The sequence below is a fragment of the Erithacus rubecula genome (genome assembly GCF_903797595.1).
Source record: "Erithacus rubecula genome assembly, chromosome: 14".
Classification (NCBI taxonomy): Eukaryota; Metazoa; Chordata; class Aves; order Passeriformes; family Muscicapidae; genus Erithacus; species Erithacus rubecula.
The window spans coordinates 4,560,438-4,586,910 of record NC_136666.1 but is presented as its reverse complement, the minus strand read 5'-3'; the positions used below and the strand labels follow the sequence as shown (position 1 = coordinate 4,586,910).

Here is a 26,473-nt window from a genome sequence, read left to right as displayed (position 1 = left end):
GTTGGGTTGGGTTACTGCTCTCTCTCAGATTTTATAGGCAGAGATGCCAAAATTTCAAGATGCTGCTGTCTTCTGTCATTTTTTTGTGGAGAAAATCCGTTTGTGTGGGGCTCTGCAGAAACAGGCTCAGGGACACAGTTTGCCCTTGAAAGTACAGATCAGGAAGATGAGACAGACCACAGGGAGCAGTGTCTGCAGGAGCAGGAGGCTGTGTGAGGAAGGCTGCTGCTGCTGTGGTCACCAAAACAGGGAAATGCATTTTTGCCTGTAAAAAGGAAGCAGTTTATAGACTTAGCAAAAAATGTGTTCCCCCATCAGTGCAAAGATGGTTAATGGCCCCCTGGGAAGATTTTGCTGCCTGTGTGTGGAATTTTATCACGAACTCTGTGGCATATTCTGCACTATGACTTCAGAGCCCTCCTTTTGAGCCAGCTCTGCAGTGAGGTGGTGTGAGTGTTTTGGGAGGGTCCCTGCATGTCAACTCCAGTCATACTGGCCATATCCAAAACAGGTAGTACTGCATTTTGCAGCTAAGCTGTGCAAGTGCTTTTACTGTTGGTCCATGAAAAATTGATTTATACTCACTGTTCTGTGCCTCAGGCACTTATGTGATAAAACCATACAACAAACTGTAACACAAACCCCAACAAATGATTATAATAAATTTATCAACAATGATTACAATGGCCACTTGTGTTTATGACATTCCCAGTTAACCACAGTGACAGTGGCCATGCCTTGGCACAAATAAACCCGTACAGCTCCTGAAATGCTCTGTCTCTGCCTGCTGCCCTTAACAGGGAGTTTCTTCTGCTGTGTTTCCTTCACCAGTGTCAGCTTTTAGGCATTGCAGCAGCATATGGAGATCTGCAGGCAGTGAGGTACCTGCTGAAGGAGGCGTTGGTGGTGTTGCCAACAGAGCCCAACGATGACAATGCAGCGGTGGTGGCTGCGTATTTTGGGCACAAGGACATCGTGAAAGAGCTGCTGGATTCCCTGCGTGGTAAGCCCTGGGCTGACCCTGCTTCTCCTCAAGTTTTTCAGGAGCTGTGTGCTACAGCTCCAAGCAGGTTTTTTCCCATTCTTTGGAAGGGGAGGGGTTTAGTCATGGGAAAGTGTGAGGAGAGATCAGATCTCTGCTGTTCTTGAAGAAAACTTCCCCCTGGGGAAGAGAAACACATACATAAAAATAGTCCATGTTTGCAAACTGAAGTGGAGGAAGATGCCATTGAGCAGTTCATTCCTGTCAGGCCTCACAGCTGGGTAACATCCCAGACCCTACAGTGAAATTAGGGGATTTTCAGGATACAGCATCATTCCACTGCTACTCCAGCACTCTCAGTGGTGCTGGCAATGAGTGGCCTGACTGGCCAGGGACACTTGGGTGCACAGCTGACACCCCCTTTGTTCTCTGCTTGACATTTTGTTTTGACTTTCAGGGGAATTCCTTCTTTAGAATAATCGTTATATTTTACTTAAATTTTGTTACAGTAATTATTTCAGAGCAGAGACGTTTTTTGACTCAGACACAATTCCTAAGGGAGCGGTGGGGGCGTGGGGCAGAGCACAACTCTGACTCAGGACCGGGAGCTGTGTTTGGGTCCTTGTTGCTCACTCAGTGTTCTGTGAGCTTGGCAGCTGCTTCTCCCTGGGACCTTCCATGCATTTGGGGTCCAGAGGTCCTGCAGAACATCTGGGCCAAATCCTTGACCTCAGACACTGCAGTAGCACAAGAGCTAAGCTGGCTTCTGCAATCTTTAACCTGAATAGAGCTCTAGCTCCTTACTGGGGCTAAATAGTTGCCAGTGGCCTCACTGAGAACGGGAATAACCTGTTGGGAAACCTGCTTATTTGGTGTCCTGTTGGAGCACTGGTAAGCAAAATGAATGTTCCCGTTTGTGGGATGCAATGAAATGTAGTATTTCCTTCAGCCAGAAAGGAAGCTGAGTAACCTACTTGCAAAAATTAAACTATATTAATTTAATACACTGAGTAATGAAAAGTGACTTAAGTAGTTTCTGGAAACTTAGTTTGGAAGTGACCAAATTCCTTCCAGCTCTTTCTTCGGGGGGGGGTCAGGGGAGGAGCTCTGCACAAACAGCAGCTTTCAGAAGTTTTTATGCAGGACCTTCCAACTGTTTTCTTGGGAAGTTACACAGAAACCAATCACAGGGCTTAGGTATAAATTGCATAACTTTGCAATTTGGCCATTGCACTGCAGTGATTCTCCCTGGAACAGTGAGAACTGCTTGTGGCTTACAGCTTAAGTGGAGCCTGTTTTCTGTAGCAGGAGGGTGAGGGATTTAGTGGAGTTGTTAAGAATGCAAAGAGCGATGTAATTTCCACATGGATAAGCTGCAAAAAAGCCTTGACATGTAAAACTTGGGCTCGTGGGTGTTCCTCTGTGTTTCAGAGAGGATGTGAATTTGTAAAGTATATGGAGGTAGTACAGGGAATCAGGGGAGATTTGGGGACTGCTTATTGTTAGCAGAAATAATTTAGTTACATGCCCAGAATAAAGCACACCTAGAGGAAAGTGGTATTCTACAGGAAAATATTATTTCTAAAAAAAAACAAAACAAAAAAAAAAAGCCAGTTTGAGAATGAATAAAACATCAGCAAATTCATACAGAAATTAGAATAAGGTGTTTTAGCTTTCAGCGTTAAATGACATTTGTCTGACTTTACTATGAATTAATAGTAAAGAGTTGACCTGAAGTGAAATATTTGAAGGGGAAATGAAAGATTTTGTGGGACACTTCAGGTTACAGCAAAAATAAGCTAAAACAATTCTTTTGTTGTTGATTGAAGCATTTATTTTTGTTTTATTCATCCAACAACATGAAAACCCATCTCCCCCATTTTTTTTATGCCCTCTCATGAACTTGAAGTGGCCAATCTTGAGTTTCTGGATCTAATGTCAGTTTGACTCTGGATGCAAAGACAGTCCTGATCATCCCTATTTGGAGTCAAATGATTTATCTGCTGATGTTTTAGCAGAACTGTTGCTAGTCAGGGACAGACAAAAAATTTCTCCCATTAGCTGGGTGGGTAAAGAAGAAAACTTTGTGCCTGACCAGCTTAGGACCCTTCTCTGACACACTTTTGCAGTGTAACCTGTTCCTTTAGTCCTCAGGAGCTTCACCCTGTCCCAAACCCCTTTGCACAGCCATTCCCTGTGGGTATTCCTCCCACATCACATCCCAGTGGCACCAACTAAGTCACATTTCTATGTTTTTGGTAGGTCCTAACACTTACCAGCAGCTGCTGAACTGGATGCTGGCCATAGCCTGCCAGCAGGGCCACTTGGACATTGTCAAGCTCCTGATCCGTGCCTACAGTGCTGACCCAGAGAGCTGTGCAGTCAGGAGGAACGAATTCCCCGTCCTCATCCGCCTGCCCCTCTACGCTGCTATCAAGGCAGGTGGGTATTTGCATGCTCCCACATCTTGCCCCTTTTCTGCCAGGTCTTCAAAGCATGGGCTGAGCTGTTCTCACACAGGGTGGTGTGTCCATGGCTTGTCTAGAGTTGGATTTCCAGCTGGGTGAATGAAAATGAAATTGGCCCTGAATCTTTTGACTCAGCCAAATTGGAGTCAGGGCCTTGTGAAGTTAAGATTACTGTAAATACTGAAAGGCTGAACTTTCCTCTATAAACTCCTAGGGAAAAGACCCTTAAAAACCAGAATCCTTGCAAGTAAAAGCGTTATTGTTATGGACACTCTGGCACACATGCTTGATTTAGGCTGAATAATTTACACTTCAAAGAACAGCTGTGTGTATAGTTTAATAAGATGGGAAAAAAGAGAAAAAAGAAAGAGCCTGGGCCAGCACTTTTACACAGTGTCTTTGCTGTCTCAGTTTGACCAAACTGAGTCCTGCCACTGGAGGAAACAGCCCTTACACAGTTCAGTTTCCTTTTTGAACACCCCCACAGTTTTTTTCAGAAGTGGTTATTTCCCAGGATTTCTGTTCAGCTCCTTGCTGGTTCATTTACATGAGGTGAAGGGAGCAAACAATCTGCTTTTCTCCAAAGGGAATGAAGATGTAGCTGTGTTTTTGTTGAGGAATGGAGCTTTCTTCTGTTCCTACATCCTGATGGACAGTCCTGAATCCAGCAAACACCTTCTGAGGAAGTATTTCATTGAGACAACCCCACTACCAGGTAGTGCTCCAGCAAAAACAGTAAGTAACCATTTATCTGCCAGAGGAGATGTTGTTTTAAAGAGGCATCATGTTAATATTTTGTTAATATTTGATAATTCTTTACATGCCATGTGGCTATGCTGATTCTTCTCCTCAACTAAGAGCCTTGTGGTTTGCTGCCCTCTTAGAAAGCCATGCATGTGGCTGTGATGCTGAGTTACAGGGTGTAAAACATCAAGGCTTTGAATTCCATCACTGTGCAAGACACAGCAACAGCTTCTATAGGGCCATTTAAACACCATGGTGTGGACCAGGGTGTGCTGGGGAGAGGAAATACCAACTTTGGGCTCAAAGTCGTTCAGAGAATAGCTGGGCTGCTTCTAGCAGAGGTTTCCTCTGTGCCCCCAGGGTCATCACTTCCTTTAGGTTTGTGTTGTGCCCCCTGGTTGCAGGGGGATGCCACGAGCTCTGTGGTGTCCCTGAGTGCTGGCGTGGCACAGAGCTGAGTGTGGGAACCCTTCTGTGTCAGACAGTTCAGGTAAAAATGGGCTTGGGTGGCTTTTTGTTAACAAGGAACATGAGCAAAGCTATGATCTGCTGAGTATTTTCCCTGCTTCAGATCCTCAGCAGTAAAAAAATGTCTCACACTGGTATTGTTACTACTTTATAGGGAAGCACACAGTATTTTGTATTATTTATACTATTTTCCAGCAATTTATTACCAGCTATTTTTAATTTTTTCCTCTAAACATGTAGTTTAACCCACACTGAATAGGAGCATCAGATCCCTGAGCTTTCAGTGCTTACAGTTTTCATCAGGTCACAAAAATTTTGCAGTGAAAAGATGTCCCTAATCATTCCGGTTGAGTATCTGTCTGCTCAGCTTGTAGCATTGCAGGCTGTTGGTTCTGCTCTGGTGTTAAGTGAAAACAAGGAGAGGTTTTAGCAGCTTTACAAACTTCTCCATTCTCTGTTTTTCTGCCAGAATCCTCTCACTGGGCTCCTGTTGATACCCTGAGTGTTAGACCACATAAGTGACCTTGACTTCTTTAGATTCAGTTAGTAGATTTAGAGCCCTCCTTGTGGTGCTCTTAATTTTGTTGACAGATAAACAAAAGGAATCTGAATTCTAGATGTGGATAAGAGTTGATAAAATTTCTTTCAGAAGAAAAAAAGAAATCCAACTGAATAATTTAGCTTGAATAAACTTGGAATAAATGTTTGAATCACAGGGAAGAGGTCTGTTTTCCATGTGAATTTGCTGGCAATATTTAACTTAGCTGCTGTAAAAATGACTCAGCTTTGCTGTTGTCACACCCTGAGTAAAGAAGAGAGCAGTCTTCAAACATCAGCTAATTGCCAGAAGGGCCTGGTTTAAAAAGAAAAAAAAAAGAAAAAAAGCAGCGAAAAAACACAGAAACTTGACCTCGATTCTTCTAGTAGCTGTTTATTTTTAATATGTTTGCTTGTTTAATGCTTTCTCTTTGAATTCATTTTGGCAGACTGGGACAGATTGGGGAGGATCTGTCCTAGTTTGTGTGCAGAGCTCAGATCTTTGGGAAGTGACACACACACCCTGATAACTTTTTAGAGCACGACTTTGTGGCAGCTGCAGACAAACTGCCTCAGTGCTCTCTCCTTGTCTCAGAGGGTTCATCCTGAGATGGATTTTGCACTGGGAGGAAGCTAAGCTGGACTGTGGGATGTGTGTGGCAGCCAGCTGCATGTCAGAAAGTTCTCCCCTTGGACAGGGAGGGCAAACCAAACACTGATCATTTCAGGGTGAGCCCAGAACTTCAAAAGGGTTTGTCTCTTCTGTGCTATCTCTGAGTGGAAACACTTGAGCTCAGTTGAGCTCCAATGGATTTCACAGTAGTGAATTCAGAGCTATGCATGAAATGTGCCTGAGAGCAGCTTTTGGCTGCCACTCCTTCCAGACAGACCTTGCACTGAGCAGAGCTGCCCTTTCTCAGGCAAGAGGAGTTACATCTCATTTTTCTAATATCTGCTTCTCCTTTTTTTATTCTTTCCTGGCATATTATTATACCCTCAGCAAGCCATTGTTTTGCTAAAGAGAGGAAGTGGTCCATTTTTACAGGAACAGGTAACAAATGCCAAAGAGAGCATTTGCAGTGAAGTGGGTGGGCACAGATTGCAAACTTCAATAGATGTAGTCAGCAAGGAGATAAATGTAACTTTCCACTGTGTACAGTGTGAGATATATTTAATTTTTCCATTACAGGCCAGAGAAGAACTTTGTCCGCTGTATTTTCCCTAGGAAATAATTTACCAATAATTTTATATTCAAGCATACAAATGTATGTGTGTGTGTGGGATCCTCTTCTCATTTCTTTATCCTGGTAATCTCACTTACATCACCATCAGCACAGAGCTCTGCAGCAGTCCCACACAACACTCAGAGCAGGGTTGTTGATGGAGGGAGCAGATCCCTGTCCTCAGATTATCCCATCTGCAGCAGGAGCACGTCACGTCATTTAGGAGAAATGCACAACAGCCTTTCTTAATCACCTTACCAGACAGCCTCAGATTTAAGTAAATATTTTTCATATTTATAGTTGATCCTTTGCCCAAGAGCAGTGGGGTTTCTTGCTGCTGCACAATTTCCAGTCCTTTGCCTCAGTGCATCCCCGGACATTGCTGCAGTAGATGATTTCAATTTAGTCTTCAGGGCTTGTATCGAGAAATTCTTCCTTTGGCAGGAGAGGGGCATCTGCAGAGGTTTTCCTTGGCCTTCTGAAGAACAGTGAGCTGCCTGCAGTCACCCCTGAGCTAACATCCTCTGAACTCTGTCCCTGGTGTAGCACAGAGTTCACCACCAGCCCCAATTAGAGAAGGGTTGGGCTGAGCCCTGAGCTCTGCGAGTTTGGCATCACACACCTTTGGCATCAGAGGAACAGCTTTTCTGGGAAAAGAGTGGAGATGATTAAGTATGAGTTGGGGAGTAAATCCCCTCTTTGTGGCACTGCTCTCAGGATTCTTTCACTTCATTAACATTTTCACTGCAGAGTCCTGGGCCAACCAAACCCCTGAGGTAACTCCACTGATACCAGGTTACTGGTACCAGCTGAATTTGGTCCACTGTCAGGTAGAGGAGTTTGCAGAGACACTGCCAGTCCTTGTCTCTGGATTGGAAGGAGGGCACTGATTGCTGGGATTCAAAGGATGCCTTGGATACAGGACACCAACCCACAGCACTGATAGCAGGTGCTGGATTTCACAATTTTATCTGTGGTTTGAGAAATCATTATCTGCATTCTACAGGTATCTCCTTATCACTTTAAATACCCTGAGGCCATGCCTCTGCATTTTTGAGGAAAATGATACACAGCAATCTAAATGCCAAGTAGAGATGGGTTATCAATCTGCAAAGAGCAGCATAGACACAAGGTCCTGCTTGCACCCCCTCAAAGAACACTCTAAGGTTGTATTACTACTGCACTGATTGGTGTTTTCAAGCACAAGTACTTTTTTCCTAAGCCAAAAGATTTGTTATATGTGTTATAGGTGAGAGAAAAGTTCAGAAAACTGCATACTGAATTTAAAACAAGAGTTTCTAAGCAGGAAGCTGATAAATATGCAGACTTGGGAAATCTAGCAGTAAGTCAGGATATGTTTGGTGTGAGTGTGAAAGCTTTGCAGTGCAGCTCCCATTGGGTGCTGTGCACTTTGCAATGGCAGGGGAGACTCTCCTTAATTTGATTTCTTGTTGCTGCTGACTTGCTGTATTTTATAGGAGTGCTTTGTGGCATGGCAGTGGATGTAGCTTTAAACAAACAGCTGGAGCTCTCTGCCTTGGTTTCCCCAGTGGCACAATGGGCATAATATTTCCATTCATATTTGCAGGGCTGTCCTGAGGCATCACGAGTGAAGGTTTGAAAAGCACAGTGTCTGCACTAAGCACAACTACTGTCAATATCTAAAAAGTGCATCTGTTTGTACTTACCCTTTGTTCCATTCTCCAAAACATTTAAACTGTCTGATCTACATGACCAATCCTGAGTCTCAAATAATCATTTGAGATAGGCCTTTGTTTCCCTTTACTTTCTCTCCCTTCTCCAAATACATTCCTTTTAATTCTAAATTTGAGGTTAAGAGTCCAAAGAGCTAAATACTGGGCATTGAAAAGCAAATTAAATTTGCTGCTGAGTTCTTGCTGCCTCCTGGTGGAGAATTAACAATCATTCAATTGAGGCTGGTTTTGGGATGAGTTATGGCAAAAACAATGAATTTATGAAATTGTTTTGGCAGTATAGTTTTTAAAATGTGCATTTCAGGACAAGGATTGGAATGCAACAAGATGATCTTGAAAATGAAGCTTTGGGTTGTTTCCTTGCATTGATGACCACTATGTGTTCACACTTCCTTCTGTTCAATCTGGACCCTCAATAATATGGACAGGTGAAGAAGTCCAGGTCCCCTGCTTGAGCTTGCTCATGGGCTTTGGTGTGAAATCATGGAGCAGATACTGCAGGGGCTGCTGATATCCAGGCATGATTTCATCTCTGAGTCAGTTTAATTCCTAGAAGCAGATTGGAAAGTGAGCAAAATGTTTATGGCAGTGCTCTGCTCTGCAAGATTCCCAGTGGTGCAGCACAGGCTGAGACCAACTGGGATTTCACTAATGTGATTTTCTCTTCTCTCTCTGACACATGCAGGCTTTGTGTGTGAACTGGTCAAACCTCAAACTGCCCTGGGTGGATCTAGACTGGCTGATCGATATCTCCTGTCAGATAACTGAGCTTGATCTCTCTGCCAACTGCCTGGTGTCCCTCCCATCCGTGATCCCTTGGGGGCTGATAAACCTGCGGAGGCTCAGCCTGGCTGACAATCAGCTGGCAGAGCTGCCCAGTGTGCAGTGCTCTGATGAGATCATTTGTACAAGGTGAGAGCTCCACTCAGAGCTGAGCCTGCAGGGAGAGGAGGCTCAGCTGGGCTTGAGGGAGGTTGTGTGAGGGGAGGGCACAAGGCAGGAGCTCCTGGGTCTGTTTGCTGTCTGCTGCAAGGTGTATAAGGGTTTGCCCCTCTGCATCCGCAGGATGGTTGTGGGGACTTTTATTCCTGTATTGTCTCATGTTACCTCTGCTTTCCTCCAGTTCTGGTGAGTCCCATTCCTCTAAGCTGGTTCAGAGTGACTTTTACTGGCTGATACCAATGATTTGATCTGCTGTCTATCCAGACCCCCTCTCTTCTCCATGGAAGGGTTAATTTTCTAATTAGGGTTTCATACTTTGCCTTGTGAGGCACATTTCAGCTGCTTCATTCAGAACTGAAGCTGTCCTGCTAAAACAGATATCTGTGGCAACAGGAAGCTTTGCTAGTGTCTTACTGATGCCTGATTGAGATTGTTCTGTACTCACAGGTTACTTGAGGTCGATGTATCCAGCAACAGGCTCTCCACTCTCCCTACTGGATTCCTACATCTTAAAAACCTTAAAAAACTCATCGCTTCCAAAAACTATATGGAGAAATTATTTGACGAGGAAAACAGTACGTACAGTCCAGTGTTTGGCTTGCATTTCAAGGCTGGGCTGCAGGGAAGAACCCAAAAATGTTAAAATAATGGCTTAAATGGCTCTTATGCTTTTATACCAAGGCCACAATGTTTCATGTTTTCCAGCAACTAATTGGATTGGTTTAAGGAAGCTGCAGGAGTTTGACGTCTCTGACAACAGGTTGGTGGAACTTCCAACGGTTTTTCTATACTGCTTCAAGTCCCTAAACATACTGAATGTTTCCAGAAATCAGCTGAAAGTGTTTCCAGATCCCTGGGCCTGCCCCCTGGTAAGTTGAACTGCCCTGACAAAGTCAGAGGCTGAAAAAGCTCTTGAAACAATGAAAAAAAAAAAAAGAAAAAAGAAAAATTGACTGTGATGCTTAAAAAGTTGTCAGATGCTTAAAAGGCTGCTCTGTAGGAGTGTCCTGCCAAATTTGGTTTATGGGTTTCAGATCCAGTCTTTCTGAGGTTCCACCCTGTTCTCACCATGTTGATGGCATTGGTGGAAAAGTTTTAGCAATGTGTCTTACATGGATGTATTAATTTTCTCTGTAGTTCCTCTGAGCAGAAGTATTGTAAGATCATTTTACAAAACATCCAACTTTCACCAGAGGTAACTGTGTCTAAACCCATGGCAAACTAGGACATCTGTGTCCACACTCATCACTGTGGTTTTATTCCTCATTTTTACAGGGACAGCAGGGGAACAGTATCCTTTGGGGAAGTGTTTGTTTGTGGTTGAAAAGCAAATGGGAGTGGGTGATTTTCAAAGTAATTTTTGGAATACTTTTTGCCCACCAAGGAATTTGACCAGCGGTTGAGTGCATCTCCTTAGCAAACCCTATATGCCTGCAAGCATAGTGATTTATCAAGATATCTTAAGAGACCACCTAGAATTGATTTATTAATTATTTTGACATGTGACAGCTGGTCTACCAAATTTTTTAAAGAGGTGACTACTACTCTGTAAATGTGAGGCTTTTTATGTTTTCCAGAAATGTTGTAAAGCATCTAGAAACGCACTGGAATTTCTACCTGATGCATTGACTGTGTTCTGGAAAAATCACCTGAGAGAAGTGGATTTTTCTGAGAATTCGCTGAAAGAAGTTCCAGCAGGACTCTTCCAGCTTGAAGTAAGTGTCATTTCTTCATAGTTCTCACATTATTTTTTCTAATACTGACTCAGACCTCAGACTGGCTGCCTGGTTAAGGTAGGAGGCCATGTGCTGGTTTGGACTGGTGCAATTGCACAGAGCCCCTGAGCAGGCTGTCACCCCCTGAATCACCACATTCAGGCCCTTGTCCAGTGAGATGTATCTAATTTCTGACACAGGTCTTCTGAGAACTCTCTGGATGTCTGTGGTTTGCAGAATTTGGGAGCACAGTTTGGAGGACAAGCCCTGCATTGTAACTCCAAGCTCCAGCTATTGAAATATTGGTGTACTCAAGTGCTTTCACAAATAGTTGTGCTTTATCTTGAAAAAAAAGTGTTGTGCAATTAGGAATAGTCTTTCTATGCTGAAAATAGCATGTTTGAATGCCCTAAACAGTGCTGCTTGGGACCTCTGTAATCTTAAAGGTTGTAGATTAAATAATTCTTTCCTGTGGACACCACAGATCCATGGGTTTATGTGAAAGTTCTTCAGAATTTCTGCTTTCACATGGTGTTGATGTGAAACCAAGCAGAACTTGGGGTTTCCTCCAAGCTTCCCTGCAGGATTGTGAAGCTCAGGGTTGTGGAGGGAGAAACAGAGCAGAGGTTCCATGCTTTTCCCTGCTGGCCTCTGGGGGGAGGATGCAGAAGTGACAGTTCACATCCATGTGAACCTGATCTCAGGATCTGCTGCAAAAGTGCCTTTTAGTTGTACTGGAACATGAGAGTTGAATTCCCCCAGCTCTTTCCAGTGATCCCTGCACACTTGGCTTAGCTCTCTGGTGGCTGTTTGTTTCCAAGTGGCATTTCTCCTGAAACAGAACAAATCCTATGGGCTATTGTCTCCAAAACTTGTTTTTTCTGAATGCATTGAGAGCCATCCCAGGGACTGGGAGCCTCCATGGCAGATATTAAACACTAGGTGGTGCTTCCAGGGCACAATTCCTGAGTGCTGCTGCTCAGAGGGTGCTGAGGGGTGTGAAGGCACCAGGGCAGGGGAGACCTCAGTGCAATTTTTGCTGTTGTTTTCAAAGTTAGTGAGCCATAGCTGCCCTAGATAATATCAGGTCTTATCTGTATCTCTTTGGAATTATATTCATAAATATCAAGTATTTTCAGTGTCCTGTGGGCCAGAGTGTGGTGAGCAAATAGAAAGTGAAAGCCTGGAGGAGCCCTGGCTTGGGCTACTCCTTGATTGTAGTTTGTGTGGGTGAACAGAGCTGTGCTCATGCTCCTGCCCTCTCCAAAAGCAGGTGTGGGAAGGGGGAGAAGTGGAAAGCAAAATGTTCCTATAGATAAAGTATTATTTTTATGTAGGAAGAGCAGTGAACTGTATTCTCCCTGGGAAAAGCAGACAGCAGAGGAGGCCTTTGACTTGAAAGCACATGTCATGGGACAGTCATTTGTCACTGTTGCTGCAGTGTACTTTCTCACTGGCCTTTGCATGGTTTGCAGAGGAATCTCAAGACTGGGACCAGCTCAGTTCTTAATACCATGTGTGCTCCAGAAATGTGGTGTTTAGAGAAACAGAAACCTCCTTAGCTTTCCCAGCTGCTGCCTTCTAAAGGAACCAACCAAGCCATGTCTTAGTTCTCTAGGCTAGTTTTCTTCTCCTGAAGATACCAAACCCCCTCTGGGTGGAGCAATTCAGGTAAGACTGGTCAGCTTTTCCACCTTTTGACCTGACCAAGGCACCTTAATCTGGATGCTGCAGTTCCTTCACTCAGGTGTCATCTCACACCTTTTTGCATGCTGTGGCTGCAGCTTTGAAGGAGATTTGTCTGCCACTGCCATTGTGTCTCTTCTGGAGGCCTCCATTCTCACACTGAAAGGCAGTAAAAATGGAGAAATTAGAGAGAAGAAGCAAATTAAAGGGACTAGAGATCTCCAGAGTTTCAGTCATGAAGAACCACAGCCAGCTGAGTCACTAATTTCCCCCCCATGCACAGAGCCACTGGAGAGAACTCCCCAGGCTCTTAGCTCCCTGGAGAGTGGCCTTGATCAGTGTTTGGGGGGACACAGTGACTGAAAAAGAACATCCCAGTTAGACCCCACAGAACACAGTTTGTGCTAATTCTGGGACGTGCAGCCTCCCTCTCCTCTGCCCTCTGCCCCCTGCCCAGGGCTGTTGTGGGGAGAAGTCTGAGGCATTGTGCTTGCACAGCCCCATGCTGACACTTGGAGAGAGCCCCGCAGCAGGAGCCAGGCTGGGCCCTGCTTCCAGGGAACACCAATGATGGTGAAAGCATTGGCTTCAGGATTCAGTTTGCACATTTTCAGTTCTCCCTTTCCTTCAGTGGCTCACTCTATCTGCAGTTCTGTATTCCCTTCACCTTCCCCAAATCCCTGCAAAGCCCAGTTCTCCCCCTCTCCATCACTAGAGGGAGTGTTTTGCACGATAATTTCCATTCCAGCCTCTGCTGGTTGTCCATCGCTTATGTCACATGGACACCTCATATTTTTCCAATCTAAAAAAGGGGAGGAAGGCCAACAAACTGGCTTTGTGAGACACTGTTAATCCTGCTCGATGAAAAGGGGCATAAACCTTTTATATTAAAATATTTAACACACTTGACGCTGGAGTCTCTGCTGGTAAAACATGATTTCCATGGGGTATAATTCATTAATATTGCTGTACTTCTGGCAGGAGATAATTCAGCTGACATTCTGCTTTATCTCAGTTTTGCATGGGGGGGAACTTGCTGGATAAACCTGGTTGGAAACTCTACAGGCAACACTGTTTTTCAGTGGAAAATTGGATTTTCAGCCAAATGAAAATGATCGTTTGAGCCTCAACATTATTAAGGGCAGATGGAAGAGCATAAACTTTACAAATCTGAATGGGAACTGCATTTTTTTTCTTTTATATTTCAGTTTAAAAGGAGGTCTTATGTTTAACTTGGTATTTCCAGCTGAACCCTATCTGTGTGGTGTTAACTGTATGGTATCAATCAGCTTCACTTGTTTTTAAAATTCCTGTCTCTGCTGAGAGGGGAAAGAAAAAGGAGATGTGTAACTTGTATAAATCTTGGGAAATGGATATAAATCCTGTCTATTATAATAGAGATGTCATTAAAAAAGTAATCAAAACTTTTCCTTGTGTGAAGGGGTTCATGTTTTTCACCTTGATTTTGTGCATGTGCCACAGGTGTAATCCCACTCTGACACCAGCTTGTACAGACTCATTTATTACACATGCAAGTAATCCATACGTGGCATCATGTGTTGGTAAATCAGGCTGTTCTTTTCCATTTGGAAAGGTTTCCTCACTAAAAAGTAAGATGTCCTCTGGCATGGGCTGTTTCCAAGTGCATCTGTCAGCAAGTGGAGCAATAATCTCCCTGGAGTGAGTGGTGCTGCTCCGTGCAGAACTTGCTGGGGACAGGGAGGAAATGTTTGCATGCTGGGCAGCACGGACAGGATGTTCTGATGAATAAGATGTACTTTCTTCGTGTTTCTGTTATTTAATAGCCATGCTTAAAAAGCTCTTTCTGTGTGTTTGGTGCTCTCTAACTCCAGGCTATTCCTCTCCTAGGCTTTGGTGTCCCTGAAGCTGCTGGGAAATCAGTTAGTTACGTTGCCTTCACAGGATAAGTGGAATTGCAAACAACTAAAGTCGCTGGATCTTTCAAAAAACCAGCTTGGGAAGTAAGTGTTCCTTTCAAGTTTTGGCTAGGAAAACAAAAGCTGAAGAAATAACAGCAAACCCAATCCCTCGTGTAGCACAAAGGATGTCAGAAGAGAATTAATCACCTGCATGGAAGGCATTGATACCCACATACCATGTCCCCAAGTATATTGTGCATCTGTGACAGTGATGAATTATCCTTTGCTGATTCTTTGGACATTTAGCACACTGTATTATTTATTAAGTGGATAGATTATTGATAATGGCAGTTTAATTTCTGAGCATGTAGGAATTTCTTCAGCCCAGTGTGTGGTTCATCACTACAAATACAAGTTTGTGGGGAGTATATCTTAACCATAAACCATCTGGCTGGACTGCAGTTATTTGTTAGTGTGGGAGTATTGTTTTGGAAAAAATGAAAAGTCTTTGTTTTTTAAATGGAAGTATAACCAGCTGCAAGTTCATAGAGAAGATTTCTAACCTAAAGGATTCTGTGATTCTGAGACTGATGTTATTAAGATTGTCCAATAAAAGAGTGATGTTCTTCTGTTTAGAAATTCCAATAGGGATGTTTAACATAGAGAGTTAAAGGTCCTTTATCATCTCCAAAATTGCACTGAATTGTGTCATGCTGATATCCTCTCATTTGGGTGCCTGTCCAACACAGTTTTTGGAGTCCTCAGGAGTTTCTGTGTCAGTTGCCAAAGACAAATTACCACTTTTTGAATGTCCCAGTGCATTTCCAGAGTCATTCTGGTGGGTCCGGGACGCCCTGGGGAGGGCAGGCAGTGGCAGCAGGTCGGTTCTCCAGCACTTCTGGTGAAACTCCTTCAATTTGCTGTTTGACAGCCACTTAACCCTGACACCCATAGAGCTGGGGGTCAAGTGCTCCCGCCCTGGGAGCTGGGAGCAATGCCTTGAGGAACTCTGATGTGCCAGGAGAAAACCACTGGGCTGGATAAGTGTTGGTAGAGTCTGCTTGCACAGTGGGTTTCATTCCCATCTCTCCAGAGCAGGTGGGATCCTGTGAGAGCTGTGAGTGGGATCAGGCCCTTCCCATGTAGCTCAAGAGCTTTCCAAGATCTTTTCCCCACGAGTCCCTGTTTTGTTTGGCCCACAGGAATGATGAGGGATTTAAAACGAAGAGGATCCCCTTTTTCACCACGAAGAACAGGGTGCGTGGTGGCCCCGAGGCAGGTAAGGCACACAGGGAGTGCTGGCAATGCCAGGTGAGCTGGGAGGCAGCAGGAATCTTCAATTTGGCTGGAGGGAAAGCAGAAATTCCTCTACAATTTAAAGTGCAACTGCATTTCATGATGAGGAAATATGTGCAGATAAAATGTTTCTAAAGAAATGATGCAGCTGGTTGGTGCCACCAATATAGAAAGATAGTGTGAAACCTGTTTCTTTTGCTCTTTCATGAAGGTTATGCCTTTTAGCCAGAGTACTAAGTGGCATGCTGAAGGGAAATTAACCCATAATTATCCCTGTGGCTCTTAGGGTTGTTTCTGTTGCTGACTTTGTAAATGGCACATTTTCCCCTGCCTGTGATTTGCACCTTCAGTGTGGGACAGAGCTGATGAAATGCATGTGAAATCCCAAAGAGAACAAAGGGATATCTGAAAATATTGCACTGCTTCCTGCTTTCTGTGGGATTCATCTGCATCTCTTTTGTTTGTTGTTTTATTTGAAAACACTTGGGGAGTTTTCTCATTCTGGCTGCCTGCAGAATGCCTGGCTCTAAACATTCCTTGCCAGTCACAGAGTGGGATAGAGCCGGCGTCGTCCTGACGCACATCCGAGCAGCCTCGACTGCTCGTGGGAGGAAGAGGCCCCCCTGCAGCAAATCCTTCCCTCAGTTCCCCTGAAAACTCTGCCTGGGGTGAAATTGGTGAATGTACCATGTACAGCCATAGCTGTAGGTTAGGGCTGGAGTTCCTCACCTCCAGGTGTCTGTCCTGAGAGGCAGAGGCTCTACCTGGACCTCTGGGCAAGGCTGATTCTACCTCATTTTCCTGTCCGTGGAAGGGGAGGCTGCTGTGCTGAGTAAGGTGTGTGTGTCCCCCAAGGGGAAAAGAGGTTGGTCTGTGCTGCTTCACAAGCAGGAAATGGAAATAGAAATGCTGTGGCATTGTTGGAATATGGAACAGCTGGAAAAGGAGCCTGAACCTTCTGCATTTGTGGAGTCTGACATATCCTCAGAGCTTTGCTGTGCAGTGCTGCAGCAGCATTTCCCAAAGGGGAGAGAAGGGCAGGAGCAGCAGGCAAAGGCAGCTCAGACCAGCTCCAGAAGGGAATTGCTGTCCTAATGGAAATCTCTACATGCTGCAAACCCAGCATAGCCCCCTGCAGAAAGCAGGAGAGGATGGGCTCTGCATCAGTAACATCTGTGGCACATTACACCCTGGTGCAATCTGGAGCTGCCTCAGGTAGCAGGGGGGCACAGAGTGGCCCACCTGGCTGGTGCCACGGGTGAGCAGCCACAGAGACAGAGCAAAGCCAGCTCATCCTTTTCTCTCTGTTCCTCTGCCAAGTATAGCTTGGTGAGATGAGAGGATGTGGCCAAGAATTTAAACATCAAGAGAAAACAGAAGCTGGAGTACATCAGCTGCTCACAGAAGTCTCCTGGTGAGGTGGGGGTGGACAGGTTTTCATATGATTTACCAACAAAGCTGTTTACTTAAGTCTAGATTATTTTAAAAGAATGATTTATGGATTCTCACTATACTTGATTGATAAGTCTCAGAATAACTTCTTGCCCATGCATATGTGGTGTTGGTAGCATTTATTCATCCAAAAATACATTTTCAAGATGGGATTTGTTTCAATTTTTCTACAGTTCTTTAAAAGAAAATTTGAGCTGAAGCCAGAGAAATCATAAATAACTCATGGATAAATAATTACAATTCATAAACACCTCGAGCTTGCTTCCAATATAGTACACTCCTTTCCACCTGGGACTTTTTGGTGAATTCAGAGTATTGCTGCTATTTTAGGAGTTTGCTCCTACGTGTCCAAGAGGAGCTAAATCTGTCTGTGCCTAGGTACCTACTGAAGAGCAACAATGCAAAGTTTAAGTCCAACGATGAGCCAGAAATGAAGTGAATTGCATCCATGAATAAACCTGCTGTTCTCCTAAAATAATCCCAAAGATGATTTTTTATTTGAAAACTCAAAGGCAGACTGTGACACTGCCCACACCAGACAGTCCTGTCACGTATATGAAACACCTCTGCAGACAGTGGGACTCTATCTTGCTCCTTTTCTGATCACAGCTCAGGCTGGAAGTGCTGTTAATATTAGACCTGGGGAGTTTTCTCCTGAGAAAACCTCTTCCATATATTTTTTTCCTCTTTTTGACAAAGTCTAATTACAGTTCCTCATGTCTTCTCTGTAAAGGAAGATGATCTTGGTGGAAGTGGAACTGTCCCATCCCTCTGGAAGGGAGAGTCTTGTATCTCAAGTTGCTTTGATTGACCATGGAGGCAGCAGATGGTGCTGGTTGTACTTTCCTAATCAGACTCCAAACCTGCCTGGTTTTCCTCCATTTCATGATGCTCTTTGGTGGATAAATGTGACACTCTCAGTACAGCAACACAATCCATGGCAGCTTTTTGTGCTGCTATCCCAGGAGCCATTTCTGGAGTGAAATTATGCTTTTTGGAACTTGCAGAGCTTCCCTTTGTTTGAACCTCTCTAGCAGCTACAACTCAGCCATGCAGTTGATGCTCTTACTGCTTGGGTTGCTCCCAAAATACACAAGATGCTCCTCAGGCATGGAGGAAGTTCTCTGAGTCCTTCTGTCTAAAACAGAACAGAGGAGCAAACACCAGCATGTTTTAGAGACAGCATAGGTCAGTCTGTCAGCTGCAGTTTGGGTTTTCTTCTCTTTTGTTACTGACTTTGATGCACCATAAATTACTATGGGATGCAATGTGGGGGCCTGACCATAAATTCTGACTGGCTTCTGGCTTTTCTCAGGTAATATGGAAAAAATGTATTGAGAACCAACTGTGCCTGTGTGTGCCCTTTCAGTGCCATATTAAGAACCAATTGTGCCCATGGGATGCTCTCTCAGTGCCAGCTGTTAGGCTGCAATAGAGGCAATTCCCAAGATATTAACATGTATTTAGCAGCAGCAGATAAGGTGCCACTCATTCTCTGAGCTGTTTTGGCAGGGTTGGAGTTCCTCCCTCAGCATCCCATAAGTCCTGGGCGCTGTCACCTTCCAACACTGTTGCTTTAGGGCATTGAGATGTGAACATTGGTGTTTGATTGTCACTGAAGACCATTTGCTTTTCTGCTCTTGCTTGGTGGTGGCCCTGCCAATGGACATGACCTCATGTCCTGCCCACGAAGTTCAGGTGAAGCTCTTGGTTCAGAGCCTTGATGCCTGTTTTGTTGTTTCTTTTTTTAAAGGTGCAACTTGTTTCCTGTCTCATTCCAGGTCCTTTTTTGGAGTTTCCAGCATTTCTGAGTGATTCTCTGGAGGTTCTTTATCTGAACGACAATCAGCTGGACTCTGTCCCGCAGTCCGTTTGCCTCCTGAAAGGTTTAACAGAGCTTTATTTAGGAAAGTAAGTCCATGTCCTGGAAAAGCTTTGCAGTGTTATTTCCATGTTGTTTTAGTGACCAGTCTTCTGTGGAGCCCCACCCCAGATGTCCAGTGCTTTTGAAGTCAGAAAGCTGGAAATAGTCAGCCCCTTGTTAGAGCAGTGCCCATGGTTTGCTTTAGATAAGGAGGAGGCTGGTCTTTTGAATTAGGGAAGATGATCTAATGCTTTGAAAACAGGCCTGGGAATCTAATGTGCCTCTAGTTCATTCTGGCTTTTTGCTGTCAGTTTCTGTAGTGTTACATTCAATAACTCATCATTTTTGCCTTTATTTCCTCAACTATCCAGCAAAGATGATTACATTTGTCTGCCTCAGAGGATAAATGGAGGTTATAGATCACTTTTAGGATGGAAATTGCTATTAAAGTGCTGAGTAGTCTTATTAAAATGTTAATGGAAGATTTCTGCAAGGATAGAATAGCGTAATCTGAGAGTCCATGAGAGCAGCTACTTGCACACAAAGCCTGGTTGTTGGTAGATTTATTTGTTTTTGTACAGTAACCCTGGTATCCGAGAGCTTCCTCCAGAACTTGGACAGCTGGCTAATCTCTGGCAGCTGGATATCGAGGAACTAAATATCAGTAACGTTCCTGCAGAGATCAGAAAAGAGGGTAAGGCTGATGCTGTGTATTCTTTATTAAATGGACTGAACATGCAAAAAAATCTCTTCCTTTTAATGGTCGAGAGCAGGAGCAGAATGCCTGAGCCCTCCTTGGGGTTAACTGGAATTGCACAGGGAAACCTCCTACCCATATTTACAAATTTGATAATCAGTGCTAAACTCCAGCTGTAATGATAAATTTAAGACAGATCACGGTTTGGAATGATGACTTATAAATGCAGCATTTCATTTGCAGTATGCATAAATTCCGTGGCTTGCTTCCTGAATGTGGATATTTTAGGATATTTAGATGGTCTCTCTAAAGACTGAAGTGTTTAGGATCAGCAGTCACAGTCCCATTGAAGTGACTTTATTGTGAGCTTCTGGGTTTTTGGATCTATTACAATTCTGTCTTTTTTTTTTTTTTTTGTGCATTTTAATCAGAAAATCCTGTGGGAACAAAGTTATTAGGAATTACTCCTGCTCCAGCAGTATAACGTTGAAACCTCAATCTAACTTTAACTGGAAACATAAAAGTAAAGGGAAAACCTGAGTATTTTCCAATAGTAAATTAGTATTTTATGTTTCTTTCAGCTTCTGAAGCGTAGGAGCCCCAGCATTTGTTTCTCCTTACAGTGCTCCATTGTGGAGCCTGCGAGCAGTGACCTCTTGCCGGGGTCTCTGTCTCAGGTTTTCCCGCTGGAGGTTTGTCTGTTCTCAGGGGGAGCAGGAGTTGCTGTGGTGTGCCTGAGCCCCGGGCTGTGTCCCCTTGGTGCCATGCCCGGCCCCTTCTGTCGCGCAGGGCCCAAGACGGTGCTGGCGTACCTGCGGGCGCAGCTGCGGCGCGCCGAGAAGTGCAAGCTGATGAAGATGATCGTCATCGGCCCCCCCCGGCAGGGCAAGTCCACGCTGGTGGAGATCCTGCAGACAGGCAAGATGCCCCAGGTGATGCACAGCGATGCCACCATCCGCACCACCAAGTGGGAGCTCCCCAAGCCCGTGGGGCACAAGGCAAAGGTGAAGTGTGGGCAGAGAACTGCAGGCCTGGTGGGATGGGGGAGCCCTGCAGGGTCCATGTGGGCTGGAATTGTCCTTTTGCAAAGAGCAGCTTCCATTTCCTCACAAGTGACGTGGTTTTAGACCCACTGCAATTCTGTTTCATTTCCGGTTGGTACTGGAGGGCAGTTCTGTTTTCCTGACTAACTGTGTTCTAAAGAGAGCTGCTTGTTGGCTGGGCTAAAATTCTGGCTCTCCCACCTCGAGTGGACACTAATTTTGAGAGTGTGTTTTAAATCAGCTTCTCTGCAGCACATTGTTCTTTCATCTGGGATACCAGTACCTAAAGCTGAACTTCCTTGATATCAGAATTGTCCTAGGTGTGGAATGCTGGTGGAAGGTGTGATCCAAGGATGTGACCCAGATCTCAGATGGCTGGTTCATGGAGTGTGGTGTACTGAACTCATTTGGAGAGCGCTGGTTTAATCCAAACATTTGTAGATGGCCCCGTCCACTGCCTGCCCAGGGATTAGAGTATGCAGAATTGGTCCTGAGGTCTTGTCAGAGCTGAAGGGGTGTAAACACATCACTCCCTCTTCCCAGATGAGAGCCATGACCACCAGACTATTTTGGAAAGGGAGAAGGAGCCTGCTGAGTTCAGCTGTTCCACAGCAAAGAATGCCAGGCCAGACACAGAAAGAAAAGAACAACATGGGCTGACTCCTTGAAGGGTAGACTTTGATGGGAGAGGGGATTTGTGCATTTTGTGTTGAGGAGCAATTGAATAAAATATAAGTGTAGACAGCACCAGAGACCTGGAGTGGGATCAAGACACTGAACGGGCTTTTATCCCTATCTCTGAGTCTGTCTGTCCACACACACACACTCACAGCTGAGGGTCTGTTGGATGAACAAAGCAGTCCTTGTGATGGTTAGGGCTTGGTTTCAACAATATGGAAGTTCTTCCAGCTGTTTTTGGGAGACTTCACACGGATTGCACAGAATCACAGCCCTGCTGAGATACTGAGCTCCTGGCTGAACTCTCATAGGGTAACTTCCACGTGGGATCAGTCAGTACCTGGCCTCAGCCCCCTGAACAGAGCCCACTGGGTGTTATGTGATGCTCTGAGGATGGTGGCTGGAGGAAGGTTTGGTTTTGTGTTCAGGGTTTTTGACTCCCCAGGGCCAAAGTGATTTAGGGACAGAGCTTCCCAGGTATGCAGGCACTTCTGCTGCAACTGGGAGCCTGAATGCCATTGAAGCAGAGAGCCAGGCTCCCTCTTAGTGCTGTCATGGGGTTGCACAGAGGAATGGATGCAGGGATACTGGGAAGAGAGCCAGAGCTGGAGAGGCCTCCATTTAAGCATTTCCCCAGAAATCAGTGAGTCTGATTCACAGCAACTGTGATTCTGGCCCATCTCTGGCGTGGCACAGACGTCAGAAGCCTGGGAGCAGCATGTAGGAGGCGTTTATGGAAGGCTTGAGAAGCTTCCCATCTCTTGAGCATCTCCCTTCTGCTTGGCTCAGCTCAGTCTGAGCTCAGTGGAAGTGATTTCAGCAGGGGTTTCCTGCTCCCCACAGCAGTGGCAGATAAGCAGCTTCAGTGGTCTTGTCGAGTGTGCCCAGGCAAGGATGGAGCAGTTTCTATTGCAGATGCAGTGAAATGCAGGGCTCAGAATGAGACCCTTGTTTGTACTGGAGAATCCACAGCATTAACTGGAATTTTACCAGCATCAAGGGCACCTCTATCATTTTAGCAGCAAGTAATTAGTCTTGATTTCCTGTGGGGAAGTAGTAGCCATGCTTAACAATTGCTTGTTGATTTATCTTTCCTGGAGGCACAATTAGGACATTGAGCCCCTTCTTGTGTCATACATTATGCAGGCGTAGGTTTATACTTCAGCTATTATCTCCCAGTGATTTACTGCCACGGTTTGATTTGAACACTTCTCTTTGTCTAAGTAGGTTGATTCAGTGGAGTTCAATGTCTGGGATATCGGAGGCCCAGCGAGCATGTCTACAGTCAATCAGTGTTTCTTCACAGACAAAGCATTGTACATAGTGGTCTGGAACTTGGCACTGGGGGAAGAAGCTGTGGCAAACTTACAGTTCTGGTTGCTGAACATTGAGGTAAGAAGTCACTGGTGGGCTCTGGGATATCTATTTATCAAGTAGCAGCTCAGCAAGCAGATATGTGATATTGCGGATTCTTTTTGCTCTGCTTTTAAAAGCTCCCCAAGCTATGAATTTTGCACAGCATTTGGAATTCATTTTCCATTACGCTGTAGGCGTATCGCTATATTTAATGGTTTAAATTTATCATTTGCTTTGTTCTCCCTCACACACAGCAGAGAACGAAACAAAAGCTGATTTATAAACCCTTGCTAAGTAAGGCTGAACATACTTATTTTGGAATTAGTGTTTGACCACACTGGGCTCCAAGGGGGGTTTGAAGCATTTTCTTTCTTGTGTGGGTTAGATACACATTAGTCTTGAGGTTATATTTTTAACACTTTAGATTCAGGTAAGCTGGAGAATATTTCCAAAACAGCTCCCATTTAGACTCAGAGCTGCAGTGAATTCACTGCTGTGGATTGATTTTTGTGACACCATGTTCATAATTGTTGGTAACTCTTTATTATTTGATAATTGTTCTAACATCAAATGCACAAAAATTGGTGCTTCTTGAAAAACAAACATCTTGTAATTATCGAAATATTAATGGTCAGCAGCAATCAAAAACCCAAACTAGGTAACAACACTGAAAGGAAAATGATTATATTTAAAAATGTATAATGTGTCCTTAATATATCCCAGCAAGCACATAGTAACATCAGGAAAAATGCAGAGAAATATGATCATAATGGTTAAAAGAAGAAAAAAATGAAGAGGGCTGTATGTAGACATGATGGAGAAAGGAGTAAACCACAAGAGAGTCTTTGTTCATGATCCTTTACAGTAGAATTGGGAGAGAACAAGTGAAATTGTAGCTTTGAAGCAAACAGTGGAAGTATCTTAAACACACTGGATGTGGAATTTACTGGAAATATAGTGTGCTGGGAGTACCAGAAACTGGAAAGACAAACTGGTGAATAGAAACTCCATCAAGTGCTGTTAATTCCCCTCGTGCTGGGAAGTTCAGTGAGCTGCAGGCTGCTGGGTACTGGGAGAGCACACTGGGGAACATCTCTCCATCCTACCCTGTTCCTGTGCTCCCCATGAGCCTCCAGGCAGCACCATGCTGGTGTGGCTTGGTGCAGCCACCACTCCTGAGCTTGTTTGGTGTCACTCAGGCTGGGAGATTTCAGTGGGCATCATAGGAGGGAAATGGATTGTCTGCAAAGAGGGAAATCTTTCTGCCTCTGAATATTCTTCTGTGGTCAAAATAATTTGGATGGGCCAATGATCCCTGCTTAGGCCTGTGCAATCCCATTGTATTTGGCAGCATTTTCCCTGAGATCTGGATACATTCCAGAGTCGTAATACAGTCATGGAAGGGTTGGGAGAAACCACAAGATCACCTAATCCATTCCTTTGATCTGATTCAGGATTAAGTAGATTGAAACTTTTCTAGAAGTTTATCTCATCTCTCCATGTTTCTCCAGTGAAAAAGTTTGTGTGACTTTCCCAGGTATCCATTTCAGACTGTAACTAGCCTTTTTCAGGATGCCAGATCTTCTGGCTGCAAGTTAAGTTAATTTTGTCTGGGCAGACATGGTTCCCTTCATTTCAGTAACTCACAGTAACTCCCTTTATGTTAAACCCTGATGTAAAAACCCAAAGTGACAGTTTCCTGCTCTTCAGTAGCAGCAGGTGATTAAGCCATGCTCTGCAGAGCTTCTGCAATACCCAGGTCACTTCTGGCTGTTGTCAAGCTGCTACGACTGGTTGCCTTTATTTTATAAATATATATATATTACATTTTATTAATATGTGTGACTCCACCCTCTGAAATATTATACTTTTAACCTGTCCTCACTGATATAATCTGGGTGAGATCACTGTCAGTGTTTTCTCTTGCAGGCCAAGGCTCCAAACTCAGTGGTGTTGGTGGTGGGAACACACCTTGATTTGATTGAAACGAAATTCCGTGTGGAGAGGATAGCAACCCTGAGAGCTTATGTCCTGGCTTTGTGTCGCTCTCCCTCTGGATCCAGAGCCACTGGCTTCCCAGATATCACCTTCAAGCACCTGCAGTAAGTACTTGTGCCTTTGTGGAGTTCAGTCACTCACTCTTTATTTTATGACACTTTTAACAATTTTGAGATACTTGATCTCCTTGGCAACAGAGCCGATTTAGAGACTTGTCAGCATTGCGTTTCATCTATTTTTGACTGAGATAATGTATTATAATGAGAGAGAAGGTCAGTGTTGCTCAGGGGGCTGATGATGAGTCTGAAAGCTGGAAGCTCCAAAGTCATGACCTTGACCAGCCTGTTTACTGCTTCCCCTTCACTCAGGTTTCTCACTGTTTAATGGTGACACATTAGTCACAAGGGGGGAAGGTGCAGATTGACTAATTAATGCTGTGAGAGCGTGACTGTCACAGGGTGGGTGCCAGGGGCTTTGCTGAGGGGAGGCTGTGGGTGGTACCTGATGTGGGAGCAGGGCTCAAATGGCACCATCAGCTGGGCAAGGAGGGGTCAGTCCCCTGAGCCCCTGGCAGTCCAAACCTGTGCCATCCATCTCCAGGTGTCACAGCAGGGGGCTGGAGCTGCCTGGGAGATGGGTGTCACTCAGGCAGGCATTCTGACACCACTCCAAGAGAATGCCCTTGGGAAGAGGAGGCTCCTCTGGCTGGGAATGAAGCATGTCTGTGAGCCAGAGGCTGAACGTGGATGCAGCAGGCTGGCACCAAACAATATGAAAATGCCTCTGCCTGGGGCAGGAGCAGGTGGCAGCTGGCAAGTGAGGAAAGGCACTGTGATGTCCCCAGCACTTCCCATCTGCTGCCTGGCAAAGGCATCAGCCAACCTCCCACACACTGCTCTGCAGGCACTGCTCTGTCAGGCATCCCAGCCCCTGTCAGGCATCCCAGCCAGTTCTTCCCCATTAGAAGGAGCACCAGGGACCCACTGTGAGGCTCAAACTCACCATAAGAAGGATAAACCTTGGTGTTTGTGTCACCTCCACTCTCTTTTCCCACTACCTTGGTGCATCACAACACAATCTCAATTATTCTTTCTCAAGAGCACTACCCTGACAGACATCCTGAACATTTCTCTTCACCTTCCACTCCCCTTGCATTTCTTCCCAGCCTGATTTCATACCTCCTTTCTCCTGTGCCTCCCCACACCCCATCATCCACCTGGAATATGCATGGTATTAAACTCTGGGGCTGGAGGAGTGTGAGGAGTGTGAAATCCTTGTGTGGGTGACTCTGGATGCTTCCATCAGTGGTCAGGGTCATCCAGCATCCCAGTGAGTTGCACATTTCCCAGAGAGCTGAGGTTTAAGATAAAGCATATTTCTTTAGAGAAGGATTTTCTGTCTGCCATGGGAACATGTGTAGGATCACTTAGAAAGACCTTTTGTTGGGGAAAGTGAAACAGAACTGTTCTTATCCAGCCCACAAAAAGATTAAAACTAGTAGGAGTTGAAGAGAGCAGGTTTTTAGCTGTTAAAGAGATAATGAAGGCCAGCTTTTAGGATCTAAGCATCAGTTCCCAGATGGCAGGATCCAGCTGATGAAGGACCGGAATGAGGGTGGGAAAAGGTGTCTGGTAGTCATCATCCTGCCTCTTTGATCTGGGGCAGGGAGGGCTGCACTTGTCTCCAGAGGCTGCTGGGGCACAAAGCTTTCCTCCTCCCCACAGCCCCG

The 26,473-nt window shown here is 44.9% G+C and overlaps 1 protein-coding gene across 1 annotated transcript in view; it reads left to right on the top strand.

Annotated features, from left to right (window-relative positions):
* Positions 1–26,473, top strand: part of LRRK1 (leucine rich repeat kinase 1) — a 72,540-nt gene that overhangs the window by 19,145 nt on the left and 26,922 nt on the right. Inside the window, exons 4-17 of the mRNA XM_079317776.1 lie at positions 832–1,003; positions 3,245–3,424; positions 4,037–4,185; positions 8,823–9,049; positions 9,527–9,654; positions 9,785–9,948; positions 10,657–10,794; positions 14,350–14,462; positions 15,563–15,639; positions 18,890–19,019; positions 19,554–19,666; positions 20,459–20,673; positions 22,618–22,782; positions 24,676–24,848. Of these exons, the coding sequence (XP_079173902.1) occupies positions 832–1,003; positions 3,245–3,424; positions 4,037–4,185; positions 8,823–9,049; positions 9,527–9,654; positions 9,785–9,948; positions 10,657–10,794; positions 14,350–14,462; positions 15,563–15,639; positions 18,890–19,019; positions 19,554–19,666; positions 20,459–20,673; positions 22,618–22,782; positions 24,676–24,848 (2,144 nt within the window). The remainder of the gene's footprint in view (positions 1–831; positions 1,004–3,244; positions 3,425–4,036; positions 4,186–8,822; positions 9,050–9,526; positions 9,655–9,784; positions 9,949–10,656; positions 10,795–14,349; positions 14,463–15,562; positions 15,640–18,889; positions 19,020–19,553; positions 19,667–20,458; positions 20,674–22,617; positions 22,783–24,675; positions 24,849–26,473) is intronic.